This window comes from Coptis chinensis, chromosome 8, assembly GCF_015680905.1.
Source record: "Coptis chinensis isolate HL-2020 chromosome 8, ASM1568090v1, whole genome shotgun sequence".
Taxonomy (NCBI): Eukaryota; Viridiplantae; Streptophyta; class Magnoliopsida; order Ranunculales; family Ranunculaceae; genus Coptis; species Coptis chinensis.
Window position 1 is genome coordinate 18,348,765 of NC_141463.1, and position 13,885 is coordinate 18,362,649.

The 13,885-nt window shown below is 33.6% G+C and overlaps 2 protein-coding genes and 2 long non-coding RNA genes across 6 annotated transcripts; 1 reads left to right on the forward strand and 3 right to left on the reverse strand.

Moving 5' to 3' along the window:
• Positions 1 to 367: 367 nt before the first annotated feature.
• LOC147480329 (uncharacterized) lies at positions 368 to 3,923 on the reverse strand. Of its 2 annotated transcripts, none has more exons than XR_015205482.1 (3): positions 3,783 to 3,923; positions 1,679 to 1,907; positions 368 to 976 (listed from the first exon to the last, which is right to left on the reverse strand). It is a non-coding gene; the product is annotated as an uncharacterized LOC147480329 (long non-coding RNA). The 2 variants fall into 2 exon arrangements; XR_015205483.1 differs by having other exon boundaries at positions 3,773 to 3,911.
• On the forward strand, positions 1,890 to 4,567 carry LOC147480330 (uncharacterized). 2 transcript variants are annotated; one of them, XR_015205481.1, is made up of 3 exons: positions 1,890 to 2,136; positions 2,313 to 2,381; positions 3,882 to 4,567. XR_015205481.1 is itself a non-coding variant. In XM_086579084.1 (3 exons), the coding sequence occupies exons 1-3, from the start codon at positions 2,080 to 2,082 to the stop codon at positions 3,920 to 3,922; spliced, it is 306 nt and encodes a 101-aa protein (XP_086435210.1). In that variant the 5' UTR covers positions 1,890 to 2,079; the 3' UTR covers positions 3,923 to 4,567. The 2 variants fall into 2 exon arrangements, 1 of the variants encoding a protein (XP_086435210.1); XM_086579084.1 differs by having other exon boundaries at positions 3,743 to 4,567.
• LOC147480331 (uncharacterized) lies at positions 4,513 to 6,644 on the reverse strand. The gene is made up of 2 exons (XR_015205484.1): positions 6,392 to 6,644; positions 4,513 to 6,289 (listed from the first exon to the last, which is right to left on the reverse strand). It is a non-coding gene; the product is annotated as an uncharacterized LOC147480331 (long non-coding RNA).
• A 1,719-nt stretch (positions 6,645 to 8,363) lies between these two features.
• Positions 8,364 to 13,199, reverse strand: MIS12 (minichromosome instability 12 (mis12)-like protein). Its single transcript, XM_086580831.1, has 7 exons — positions 12,954 to 13,199; positions 12,826 to 12,874; positions 11,148 to 11,267; positions 10,590 to 10,682; positions 10,345 to 10,480; positions 8,707 to 8,844; positions 8,364 to 8,622 (listed from the first exon to the last, which is right to left on the reverse strand). The coding sequence occupies exons 1-7, from the start codon at positions 13,073 to 13,075 to the stop codon at positions 8,567 to 8,569; spliced, it is 714 nt and encodes a 237-aa protein (XP_086436957.1). The 5' UTR covers positions 13,076 to 13,199; the 3' UTR covers positions 8,364 to 8,566.
• Positions 13,200 to 13,885: the final 686 nt, after the last annotated feature.

Consider the following 13,885-nt stretch of genomic DNA (forward strand, 5'->3'; position numbering starts at 1 on the left):
TAATACAAGATAGCCATAGCATACAAGAATCTACTATCAATAGCAAAAGCTTCATTCATAAGTTAAAAACTTGAGCAAGTTATCTGGGTTGAAATTAGAGTTCGCAAGTCTCCATCCTAAGATAAAGGAGAACCACAGTCTTGGAGTCAGGGGCATTGAAATAAGAGATGATTCCCACTGTAGCTGTTGAGAGCAAAAAATACAATCCAAGTACAGGTCGGTGTTGATCCTCCACAAGAATATTTTTATCCTAGCAAAATATTGCGCATACTGTTTTGTGTCTGTGCTAACTACTAATGTACTGCATGATAAGTTACATCTTGATGGACATTATTTACAAAATGATTGAGCTTAAAATCCAAGGGTGTGACGAAAATTAGGAGGGCTCCTGACTTCTTGAGCAATGCTAGATAGTTTACCGACGCTGTGCACAACATTGAAATATTACCAGGGTAAAACTTCCTTTCTGGTAATGATATTTTGTATGGCTAAGAGTGAGTCACAGGGCCACCTCTACCTGTTTAAGTCCATTTTCTTACTTGAAAAGTTTGTTGGGGTTAAGGCAGACCCCCAAGTTTTGAAGATTGCTTCTAACTCATCAAACTCGGGCACCGAGCTCTTGCAACTTTAATTTGATGTAAAAACATAGAGTACATTACCTTGCTGGATCCTTACTACTACTCCATATCCAGCAATATGCTTCTTAATATTGCCATGTCTGTTGAGCTGCTCTGCCTTGTTCCCAAGGATGACTACATGGTATAGGGAGCTGCTGCTCATATTGCAGGTTCAAAACACGTGATATCAGCTACGCTTCTATGTTGGTGATCATCTCTAAGTCTTCTAATTCTGCGTTGAAGATTTTCTATAATACGTCTCTTCAGAGTTTCTACCAGTTTGTTCCTAGCTATCCTTTGATTCCTTTCAGAGCAGACAAGTATGACCATATAGGGCACCTTGTTCACCAATGTGGGATCTGTCCAGGCCATACAATGATACAAACTTTGTGTGGTTATTTGAAGCTTACTTGTAATATTCTTGCAATAATACACTTGAAACAGTTTAATGAATTTAACAGAACACTAAAGACGGATGAATTTAACAATCGAAGCCTTCCTGCATGAGATAGAAATCTTGCCTTCTTAGAGGATATTTTAGACTTCAAAGAAGGGTTAACTAGTATTACACCCCCACTAGATGAACCAATTAAGATTTCAGCCCTACTAGATAGGAAATTAAGGTCTCCCCCCAAATAAAGAAAAAAAAAAGTCAAATTGAATTGACCGTGTGTTTTTTTCAGTGTATGGGAGAGACCCTAAATTCCCATCTAGTGGGCTGTAATACTAGTTAACCCACCACAAAGAATAGATTAATCTCTGACTCTTAGGCTCTTAGCCTGGAAATTCAACCGGGTAGTGTAATACTAGTTAACCCACCACAAAGAATAAATAATCTCTGACTCTTAGGCTCTTAGCCTGGAAATTCAACCAGGTACTGACTCGCCACTAGCCTTGAGTGGGAATCGAACTAGTGACCATTGGAGAGTAAACCCAAGGCCGGACTAGTTGTGCTACCCCTCAAGTTAAATGGGCTCTTAGCCTGGTAGCATTGAGTAGAATGCCAATATATCTAAAAGGAGGTTTAACGTATATTCCTAACATGTCAGCAAGTTCCATACCTTCACCCTCCTCCAGTAATCCTACCAAAAGGTCGCTCTTGTTACCATTGAATTCAAGCCTCGACACATCAAGGAATAAAATTGTCTAGATCATGTAATATGCCTGACTTTCCTTGAAAGACTATCCTCGTACGTGTTTGTTACAGTCACTATCACAATAGGTCGCAAAATCACTTAATTGATCTAATCAACAAACATCCCAAGTCAGAAGGCCCAAGATCCTTACATTCTGCCACCAAAACAAGTGTCATGAATTTAGGGCACAATCAGCATAACACATGTCAATCAAAGACTGGAGACAAAAAACTATAAAATCCCCATTGCACTGATCAGCTTAACATCTCAAACTGTTTTCTGTTTTTGGAGAGTTAAAAAGAAGAGAAAAACCAACTTAACCAAGCATGGACAAATCTCAGAACGCTAGCGACAATGTTGGTCAGGCCCAAGGCCAGGCTGAGGTGAGAATAATAAAGCTTCCAAGTGTTTATCTTTGAAATTGCATCATTTAATTTACATGAAGTTGGTATTCTTTGGTACCATATGAGTATATGACTAATGTTGTACTCGAGGTATTGCATGGTATATGACAGTGTATGTTGTATTGTTGTGATGATGATGGATTTCTCTTTTGCAGGCCAAGAAGGACCAAATTATAGACAAGGCATCCAACACTGCGCAGTCGGCTAAGGACTCAATGAACCAGGTTAGAAATACAAGAAATTGGGCTAGAGAGTCTCATTTAAAAAAAACAACTCTAAAGCCCTATCCATAATTTTTTTGGGTTTTAATACCCCTACATTGTTTTTATTTGCCATAAGTGTTTTTTTATAGAAAATCTTTAGAATCTAAGCACTCGAGACTAGGTGCCACCATTTATTTTTTAATATAAATTATTCTCTTTTTCACCCTTCCAAAATAACTACTTGTAGATAAGATAACTACCGGAATAAAAGATTGAATAAGATAACTACTTTTAGATAAGATAACTACTAGAACAAAAAGAGTAGATTTTGGGTTTGAATAATAATTTAGAAAAAGTGACACTACTACCACATTTTCATCCTTGTGGGCGTTATAAACTTATACATTTTAAAATCAATGCAATGTTGGATCAAATATATAAACTTATATATTTTAAAATGCAGATGCACCACGTTATAAACCTATATATTTTAAAATGCATACACACCACGCAATCTGCATTTGATTATTTATTTTGTGGGTTTGATTAACTACTATTAAATGAAACGGGTTGGTTTAGAGTTTATTGTTTATAAATTTAGAATATAGGGATTAGGGTTTAGTGTCTTAAGGTTTAGGGTTTAGGCTTAGGGTCTAGTTTATAGGGGTTAGGGTTTAGTGTCTTAAGGTTTAGGGTTTAGGCTTAGGGTCTAGTTTATAAAGATTTTGGGTTTAATGTCTAGTGGTTTGGAGTTTAGACTTAACGACTAGTGTCAAATGCCTCCACAAAATATTGGAGACATAATATTTTTAGTTTTTTCATTACCAAAAGCTAGTCCTGGGAGGGTGTACTTTCATTATAGCATATGGGCCACCACTCATATAGGCACAAATACTTGGTGTATTGCAAAAAATGTTTTGTCCAAGGGCTCTCATTCCTACAAGACTCATACACTCATGCACCTTAGATGCCCTCTTTTCATTATATGCATTTTTAAATGTGAAGGCAGGTAGTTATAAGTGAATTTTTGTGTGAAATTTAATTTTTTATTTTGTATCCCACTATATTACTCGGTAGATAGTCGGTTATGTTTGTTTCCAAGTGAGGATATTTTCGTCTATTCTTGGTAAAGTTGGATAACAGGTGGTTAGTTTCATATTCTGGTCAAATTGGGGTATTAAATTCTAAACAAATTTAAGAGGAGTCTTAGGACTACTAAATATTTATAACTAAGTCCTCTAGACTAATTTTCTGGTTAGAAATATATATAACTGAGCAAGTGCGTTAAATTCGTAAAAAAATATTTATTAATATTATTATTTATTCACATTATTGATAGACGTCACATATATGTTTACTAATGAATGTCATCACCACATTAGGAAGAAGTAAAAATGTTGGATCAAATATACATTGATTCACCTGGCACGTCAAAATGCATCTCAAGGGCACATTTTCGCAGATCATCTGCTGCTTATCCAGATCTGTTGGTGATATTGTTTTGTTTCTTTAACTGTATAGGCAGGTCAGACAGTGATGGACAAGGCAAACGGTGCCGCTGATGCTGTGAAGAATGCAACTGGAATGAAATAAATGAAAGACAACAAGAAAACAATTCAATAATGCAGTTTTGACCAAGGCCCAAAATATCGATATCGATGAATATATCGGTGCATTCAAAAACCGATATATATCGGATATATCTATTTTTTGGTGATCAGTCCAAACTATTTAAAATATCGGAAATATTGAAAATATAATATCGGAAATATTGGAAATATATCGGAGATATATTAGAAATATCAGATTTATATTAAAAAATAGTCAAAAAGTCAACCGATATATATTATAAATATCAGATTTATATTAAAAAATAGTCAAAAAGTCAACCGACATATATTATAAATATCGGATATATCAATTATATCGGCAATATAAAGTTTTATATCGGAAATTCCAATATATATCGAGAAAAAAAAAGTTATATATTCGGTGGATATATATCGGAAATATTGATATCGGTGTACCAAAATACCGATATATATCGGTGATATTTTGGTCCATGGTTTTGACTAGGTCTATCTCTATGGTGTTTTTGATGTTTCGTTTCCACTTGAAGAGCCAAGTCTACTTTTGTATTTCCAACAAAGAAGAACTCTCTATCTTGTAGAACTCTCTGCACATTAACGAATCAATTTGTTCAGTCACCATTTGTTTTTGTTACACACGCCTTTCTTAGTTTCTTACTAGATTTTTTACCCGGGCATATGCCCGAGATCTATTAAATATTTTGTGTGATGAAAAGGCTTTACAAAATGTCTCACACAAATTTTCAAATCAGAATATATTTTGATTGAAAATAAACCGAAATACGTTAATGAGCAACGATTATGGTGCATAAGTGTTTGGAAACTAAGGGATCAAATTGAGATAGTATCTTCACTTTGTGGTTTAGGATATTAATCCGTAATTTTTCAAATGGAATTATCTTAAACTCGATCTAGCTTGTATAATAGTTTTCTTAGATTTATAGTGATTTATCAGTAAATCATCACCGCTCGGCTTACGTACTAATGTGTACAAATCACTAAAATATCTATCAAATCACTAAAACAGATTGATTGTTTCCATATCTTCAAAGAATACACGTACTACTCCCACTTGAAAATATTTATCACATGAACGTGTTCTACGATGAATTAATGAATACAAAAAAAATTCTCTTTCAAGAAAATGTATTCACCTACTTAGAATACTATCCCAAGTATTTTCTCTTTTTCTAAGTGATTGTTTATATACATGCAAAATATACTTATTCAATTCCAACATGAATAACATAGAAGATCATGTCGTTCTATGTCTATCGTCAATGTGAACATGTCAAAGTCTTAACGTAAGATTGGGTGGGTAAAATGAGTAATGATCATTAATTTTCAGATTTGAACAATCTAATAATCAAATGGATGGAAGAAGAGTGTGACTTTCAAATAACATTCCCTTTCCAAACTTGAAGCTTCTAACACACACCTTGAACTTACAATAAAATGCTCAAATATTCCATCTTATTTCACCTTTTTCTTTATTTCTTATAGTATATTTATATATTCTCAATGTTTCTGCAAGCACATTGCAAAACAAAGTTCAGATGAAGAAATAGTACCACAAAGTTCTTCCAATATTGCACTAATGTTGAAAGGGTTAAGTTTGATAGTATCAATAAAGTGTCACAAAAAAGTATAATAATAATAATTAACACAAACACTCTTCACTCTTTTGGACCAAATAATTATCATCCATCAATTATCAATAGAATACTCGTAAGAATTTTTAAGTTTCAATATAATTTACTTTAAAATATAATTATTAAAATTCCTACAACCAAAAAATGTTTAGGTGACTCTCTTTGCAACCAAAGTTTGTTGTGTATCGAATAAAGGTTGTTGAGCTATTGTAAGTTCAACTATAGTTCCATCGCTTTGAAATGCTAATCACAATGCAAATTTAATAATAGGTTTCTTATGCAATACCAAGAGTAGCTCGTATAGGACATCATATTATTATACAACTTGGCAAGATCCTACTCCATGATGATATGAACATTCTATAAGCATCCACACCCATTTATGAAGTTAGAGAGGTGAAACATACTTGGCAGGATCCTACTCCATGATATGGACATTCTATAAGTATCCTGACCCATATCTTTTAGCATTATCACATCTTCCTACACTCAGAATGAGTACAAATTTTGAAAACTTATTTTTAGCACTATCCCATTTTCCTCTACTCGGGAAAAAAAGGAACAAAACTTAGGAAACCAAAGATAGCCGCCTCGATTAGTTAATTTAATCATCGCTCCTGAATGAAGTGATTCACTTACAGTATCTTGTATTTGTTATAAGAGTCAGTTCCAATTTATGTTCCAGGAGCTGAAATGAAATGTAAGAAGGTTGTATGTATTCAGTTCAAAGAAAGCCAATGTTGTTTATAAATGAAATTAGTTAAGTACATATACTTAAGGTTTTGCTTACCATTTGGGCCCTAAAAGAAATCGTCCCCAGTGCCAAATACAATTTTGCTTTTGAGTTCATTTGTGTTTCCCAATGATATCCGAATACAAAATCTAGATTGTTATAGTCAGCTCTTATTGTGATGGAAAAAGCTCTATGAATTCACATGTAAATGTACTATATTGCTCTATATATATTGAATAGAAAAACAACATCACATGCATAACCACCATGCATTACATCTACCTGTCTTCCAAATATGACTATCGGTGATCGTCCGATCCTTTCAATTCATAGTATTCTTAAACCCGATAGAAGCACATTTATCTACATTAATGAGAAAGAACTTGGGAGAGTTTGCACCTTAGCATTTGATCTCGTGTTAACTTTGACATTTTCCGAATCGAGTGTTCGAGTGTATGTATGTGAGAGGTTGTATTTGGATGATTATTAAATATATCATTAGATTGTCTAAAGAAACAATGTCATACAAAAAGAAAAACCCCCCTTCATAATAAGTTGGTGTTCTTTTTACTGAGTTTAGACTTTCAATATGTATTATCATATTATAGCACATGTGTTTGAAAATCAAAATGAGATCCAAGAAAAAAAACGAAAAGGAATAAAAGTGTATATGTTAAAAATATGAGAGTGCGTGATGGGTATTCAGGCACTTACTCGAAAGTATATTGGTCTACTTCTTAAGAAGTTAATAACCACCAACAAATGCAAATTCTAGGTATATGAAAGGGTTATGTGGATAACATTTGGAGTGTTCTAATTCGGTATATCTCACATAATTCTTAGAAAATATGGGGAACCGTCCGAACACCCTATAATAAGTTATTAAGCTGAAGAATATGTAGTGTTTTTTTGAAGCACGTTAAGGATATATTGGAAATAAGTTAGTAGACACTAAAAGGCTGCGTTTGGTTCACGGAAAATGGGAGAAAAGAAAATGTTTTTCTGGATTCTAAATTCTATTAGGTGTTTGGTAGACCACGGAAAATGATAAGCCCATTCGGGGCCATATTGGGGAATTGCTTTCCTTTTTTGTCTATAGTTTCTTTGAAGTTATTCCATCTTAAATTAAAACAAGAATATGTAGTGTTTTTTGAAAAACACATTCCTCAAAAATGGATTACGGCCTAGATTTTCTCTTTCTTTGAGAATCAAAATTAGTTGATATAGTGTTTTTGATAAAGATATATTGGAAATAAGTTAGTAGACACTAAAAGTGTATGATTTGTAATAGGAAATTAGCTTATACAAATAATCTATTTTTTAGCAATTTTTTTTTATTTGATAAAATATATAAGAATTTGAACACTAAAAGTGTTTGATTCGTAATAGGAAATTACCTTCTACAAATAACCTATTTTTTAGCAATTTTTTTATTTGATTAAATATATAATAATTGGAATCACTCAAACTCTCCAAATATAAGAATTAGAAATACACTCAGACTTTCCAAAGAGGTTCTATGTATGTGGGATTGTAGGCTATTAGAAAGGACTATATTTCATATTAGAGTGCCACATAGGAGAGAGAAAAAGCTAACTCTTATATTAGAGTGGCACATAGGAGAGAGAAAATACTAACTCTCATATTAGAGTGCCACATAGGAGAGAGAAAATCCTCCATTGGAGGTCTCTGCTTTAGTATATAGATAGTAGATAGATTTATTAGGTACTGGCATTCAGTAAATAAAGATCATATCCAATCCGCATTTAGAAATCTAGCAACAAATTTTTAATGCAAATACAAACGACTCAACCAGACTATAAAATTTTGAAGTGTTTGCTGAATAAAGGTTGACATAAATCATGTCGTCCTAAATATTAACATGGAGGTAGAAATGATAACAAAAACTTCGACATCTTGAGTAATCATATACACATCGAGTAGTATCATATGTTCTACTGGTCTCGGTGCATGTTTGGAATTGGGTGGGTGATCCTGAAATCACAATGATCTGCTTGCACTTGGAAAGTGATGAAAAATCCAGTGTCATTGAACACAAAATATTACCAAAGAAACCAATGGGTACGAAATATTGCACAATTTTATGTCCATGCTAACCAATACGTCAATAGCCACTAATATACAACAGAAAAAGCAAATTTCAAACTATTCTATACATACTCATCAACAATGCAAGTAATAAATAAGCTATGCAACTGAGCAAGTGACAGTTCAACGCAGTTCAGCTACAATTTCCTGGAGATCACACAGATCTACGTCAGCGAATCCTACACAACGGAAAAAGAAAACATGAGAGAAAGTTAACTTGTATTTCCCTTTAGGTCTACAATAAGCTGGTTTTCTAAATTTACCCTTGGAATACTGCAACACGGACAGGTCTTTGTTTGTATTATATATTCTCTCAGTTTTAGTACGCTCAATCTCAACCGTTCTTTTGTTCTTCAGTTTCTCCATTCCTGCACGAAGTTCAGCTGCCCTTTTCACCATTTCTGCAGGTAGGGAAAATTTACTTAGATATTTTTATCGAAATATATTTCTAAGATTGTAGACTTATATCACTTTGTTTCCAAAATTCCCCAAAAACACTATTTAATTGCAAGGTAAACTAACTGCACAAATTCCAAGTTCAACGAGGTCGTGAGAAACCAAGAAAAACTCTGGAACAGAAATCAGGCAGGCTACAGCAGGATAAACTACTTAAATTGTGGATTTCTGCAAAAGTATATAAATAAATACATAAAATAAAGAAAATGGGAGTCCTGAAAAAAAATATATGTATGGGTCAGTGTGTCGTATAACTGACTAAATTTCAGTTTTCTATCCATAGATTTCCGTGTCAGGTGTCCTACAAAAGGATTTACGTGTCACCTACTCACCTCTATTCTATTGATACCTTGTATAGTTCAATCTCAAAGAAACCAACTCAGTTTGTCCTGAGATGAACACACAGAGTCCCGAGTTATAACATGCGAAGAACTTTTAAGTAGGAAACCAACTCAGTTTGAAATACACTAACACATGATGTCAGGTATAGCATTTGTACATCAACTAATATTAACTCACTAAATCTCTAGGAAGACAGTGCAGAACATTTTGCCCTCATTATAACTAGTTGATACTGAATACTGAATACTGAATACTGAATAATGAAGCCAGGTGATACTTTTACCATGTACTTCTAAATACTGGAATCTGAAACTAGTACAAACAATGAATAATAAATTAGGCATGTTAGGGGCAAACATCTTAAAAGCGAGTCAGTCGCCTGTTTTGGAAAGCTTATGTCATGTCAATGGCTTGTTACAAATTATATAGATTACAAATACAGTAGAAAGATCCATTAAAGATAAACAGAAAATCAAAGATGAATAAGAAGTATATCTTTTAGTTTTTGGCATTTAACGTGGCCCACAAGAGTCCTTATCTCAAACATCATCGACCCATCTAGATGAATGCTTCCTTTTGGTGGAAGTTTATTCCCGGACTCCAGGTAAGCTAGGATTTATTTGAACAAGAATATCATAAATGACGCTGTATCCTACAGAAATTCCACGTTTATATGGTTAACATTCTGACAGGTCGGGTAATGAAATCATATCCCACATGTATGGTATCATATCAGAGAAGTCAAGCACTTTGTGAACAAGTTGAAGCCCAAGATCTCCTTTCTTCAGCTTAGAGAGATAATAGATTGTCTTTTATTTTGACTTATTAAACTAAGGCTACATAGATCAACCAGTAGAGATACCATTTTAACAGGCTATGCTTTCCAAGTACGAGTTTAGAATACAATCCTAACAACCAATGTCTAAGAACATAGAATTTGCATCTTTGTTATTCTATTCCAATTTTCAACTGCTAGTCAAAAAAACTTCTGTCAAGTATTTCCAGGTTGTACTTTATAATTTTTGTGTACATGTAAACAACAAATGACCCTAACATCTTTCCAATTAAATCAAAATTAAATGGTCAACACCTAGCAGAAATACCTTGGAACATGTCCTGGACAGGTGTCTGCTCAAATTGCTTTAATGCCCCTGTAACCGACTCAGCGCACCGATTGCTAATAGACTGCTTTCTCATCACATGAAGTTTTCTTTGCAGCTCTTCAGATTCCTTTCCTGCCTAAAGGAGCTACATAATGTCAAACCAGAGAAGTTTTTCAAAAAGAAAACAACATAAAACATAGAAACTCATACAAAGGGACTAGGGTAGAAAGTTTGTTAGTTGATACCAGAGCAAGCTTCTCCCTTAAGGAATCTAACTGATTATCCACTTCTGCATCAGAGAGTGCATCATGGCCCATCATACTATCATCAGATGTCTCCTGCAGACAAAATATAGTTTAAAGAAACAACACTGATTCCTCAAAAACTTCTTTTGAAAGTCGGTTTTGAGCAATATCTCTTATTTTCGAAACGATCATGAAGAGACCTTTCGAATGAGACCAAGGATGAACACCAAATTCCAGAAAACAACAAAATTTAGTTTTGTATTCTTCATGACCAGGCCGGAGGCAGGCCAAAAAATCTGTCAAAGGCATTCAGACCCAAAGAAAGGCCCTTATGTCTTGAGTGGCTTAGCCACCGTCACAGCTATTATGCATACATAAATGCTCAGCAATGGAATATGGGTAACTTTTTTTTTTTTTGCTCGGTAAAGGTGTATATATTAAAAATAAAATAAAAAAGGATGAGATATCCTTATGTGTACAAACAAGAACGGTGAAAAGAACCAAAGGGGAAAGAAACCAGAGAATATGGATAACTTCAACATAAAAATCTTTACTTACAGCTGCTGGTAAAGAAAATCCTTCAGGAACAGTAAAACAGTGGTTGAGACAATACTTCTCCCACATGCCCAACCGTTTAGCCAAAGCTTCTTGAATCATACTGCGAATGGATGAAACACCCTACAAAAGCAAATCACAAGGATCTACATGTATTACAAGAAAAACAAGAAATATTCAGTCTGGACGTATCAAAGTAGGGCTAATTCACCTTAACATTATGACTAATGATTGTACGACTAAAACAATGAATCGCTAAAATTTGGCGTCACCGCAGGTACAAATTGCCAAGTTTACAGCACATGGGCGACTCTTGGTATATATGGTTGCCCAAAAAATATTGATAGCTAATTTTCTCTAACCATGTTCCTTCTCTATAAATATGCTACTAAAGTTAATAATCATCCAACCAGAAACAGAAGTCTAAAATTTCTATTAAGAAACCTTGAAGGATCCATCAACTCTCTATAATGCCTTATTCTCCCCAACTGCCACCCCAACCTCGAGATGTCTACATTAAGTCATCCTCTAACAATTTTCAATTCTATAAATTTGTACGTCAATTCCTTCCATGGGCCCCTTGACTCTAAACTTTTGCCCCCAAGAATTTTGATGCAAATGACTCATTCCAGTTTTCCATTTTTTGGAAAATACCATCTAACAGGGTTTCCCTCTTCCTCTGTAGCATCTGATTGTCTTGTGCCTCTCAAAAGAACAGCCTTCCTCAAGGCCATGTTTCCAATACTTCCCTGTTCCATTCACTCATCACAAGTTCGAGGTATTGGATTTCATATATATATATATATATATATATATATATATATATATATATATATATATATATATATATATATATATATATATATATATATATATATATATATACGTTTACCATGGTTTATACCACGCTCCTTTACAAGATGAGTTAAAAACAAATATTTTGCGGATATGATCTCCTAACTATGGATAGATTTTCCACAAAAATTCGGCTCATTTGGAAATGTCTAACCTATTTAAAAATTGTTGACAACTTTAAATTTTTTTTAACGGCCCAAATTTTTCGATTTTGCAATCATCTTTTGACATTGTTAAACATCATCAAATGAACTGAAATTTTGTGGAGGTGATCTTCATGGTTTGTTGGACATATCCGCAAAAAATTACGTTCTAGTTCGTCTTGTGAGTGAAGTTGTGGGCCATGGTATAAACCATGGTATATTGATCCCTCCCCTATATTATATATATATATACCACATTGCAACAAACTTATCACTTGGTTCACTCAGAAAATTCCTCCTTTATTTGATTTCTCTTATTACCAGCACCACCTAATCTTAAAAACAAAATTACACTAAAAGTTTGAAATAAACATAAATAGTTGAAGAGACTATAAAACGGGAAGTATCCGTTTACTTCATTTCACCTAAGCCTAGCCACTATGAATGAATCGCAAAACGAACATTCACACCACATCCAAAGTCTGACAAACCAAGGTAGACCAAACATCATAAATATCCATCAAGTACTGATTACAAAGTTTTCACTTTACCCACCCACCTAAACCCACACCCATTACTAACCAAGTCTCACATAATTGACTCAAAAGAGCTTATCTATGCCCTATAACAATATTTCTTGAAAATAACTGAAGCCCAAACTTGAAAACAGTTAAAACAAGTACCTCCTTAAGCTCATTTTCTATTCCTTCACCTAAAACCTCCACTGCCTTCCTGTAAACACAAAAAAATCAAAATGGGGTTCGTCAAGATTAAAACTTTATTAAAATTAAAGAAATGGATAAACACATACTCTTCGAAAAACTCAAAACCTTCGTCTAAAACGTCGTCTACTGCGTTGAGCATTTCGTTTATGAAGAGTTGAGGGTTTAGGTTTTGTGAATTGAAAATTTCTTCACTTTCACTTCCTTCCATTTGAATCTTTCAAGTAAGATGTGAGTTCAAAGTGAAAGAAATTGAAGTTGATTTGATGATTTGAAGTGAAGAAATTTTTTCTTTGCGCTCTTTTTTATTTTCTGCAAAACTGTGAATTTTTTTGCTTTTTCCCGCGAAAATGAAATATAAGATCGGCTTGGGCCGAGTCTAGTCAGTATGGGCCGGGCTGGGCTGCAATCACATGAAATTTGAAAAAGGCCCAGCGAAGTGTTTGGGTTTTGTATGGACTGACGGATGACTTCAGAGTCCGAATTTGTGGACAAGTCTGTCCACAAACAGCAGTTTCTTATTGGTTAACAGTATTTTTGGGGCACCACTCCACCAATCACCATCTACCTGACTTCAAAGTTCAAACCTTTTAATATATATTATAGTATGGGTTTTTGTCCTATTTAAAACTCTTTAGATATATATTATAGCACTCACTAGACTCAATTTTTTTCTAAACTCTTATTTTTATTTTTATATATATATAAAAAACTCGCATTCCTCTCTCCTCATCTTATGTCTTTAGTTTCCAAACCCGTTTATAAACTCTTTATTACTTAATTTTAATTTGAAAAATTTATTTTGGCCTCCTCAAACTAATTTTGGAAAAGATAGGAAAAATTCTAAACAATTTTAGTTTCTCTCTTCTTTTATTATTTAATTACTATGCCAAATTTTTAGTATTAGTCTAAAAACTCTAAATTATTAATTTTGATATATATATATATATATATATATATATATATATATATATATATATATATATATATATATATATCTAATAAAATAGAATGGTGTAGC

Coding starts and splice junctions, on each gene's coding strand:
- LOC147480330 (XM_086579084.1), top strand. CDS start 2,080: ATGGACAAATCTCAGAACGCTAGCGACAATGTTGGTCAGGCCCAAGGC. Junction 2,137..2,312: donor AGGCCCAAGGCCAGGCTGAG/GTGAGAATAATA, acceptor TCTCTTTTGCAG/GCCAAGAAGGACCAAATTAT. Junction 2,382..3,742: donor CTAAGGACTCAATGAACCAG/GTTAGAAATACA, acceptor TCACCACATTAG/GAAGAAGTAAAAATGTTGGA.
- MIS12 (XM_086580831.1), bottom strand. CDS start 13,075: ATGGAAGGAAGTGAAAGTGAAGAAATTTTCAATTCACAAAACCTAAAC. Junction 11,268..12,825: donor TAGAAAATGAGCTTAAGGAG/GTACTTGTTTTA, acceptor TTGCTTTTGTAG/GGTGTTTCATCCATTCGCAG. Junction 8,845..10,344: donor TGTCCAGGACATGTTCCAAG/GTATTTCTGCTA, acceptor CCCTACCTGCAG/AAATGGTGAAAAGGGCAGCT.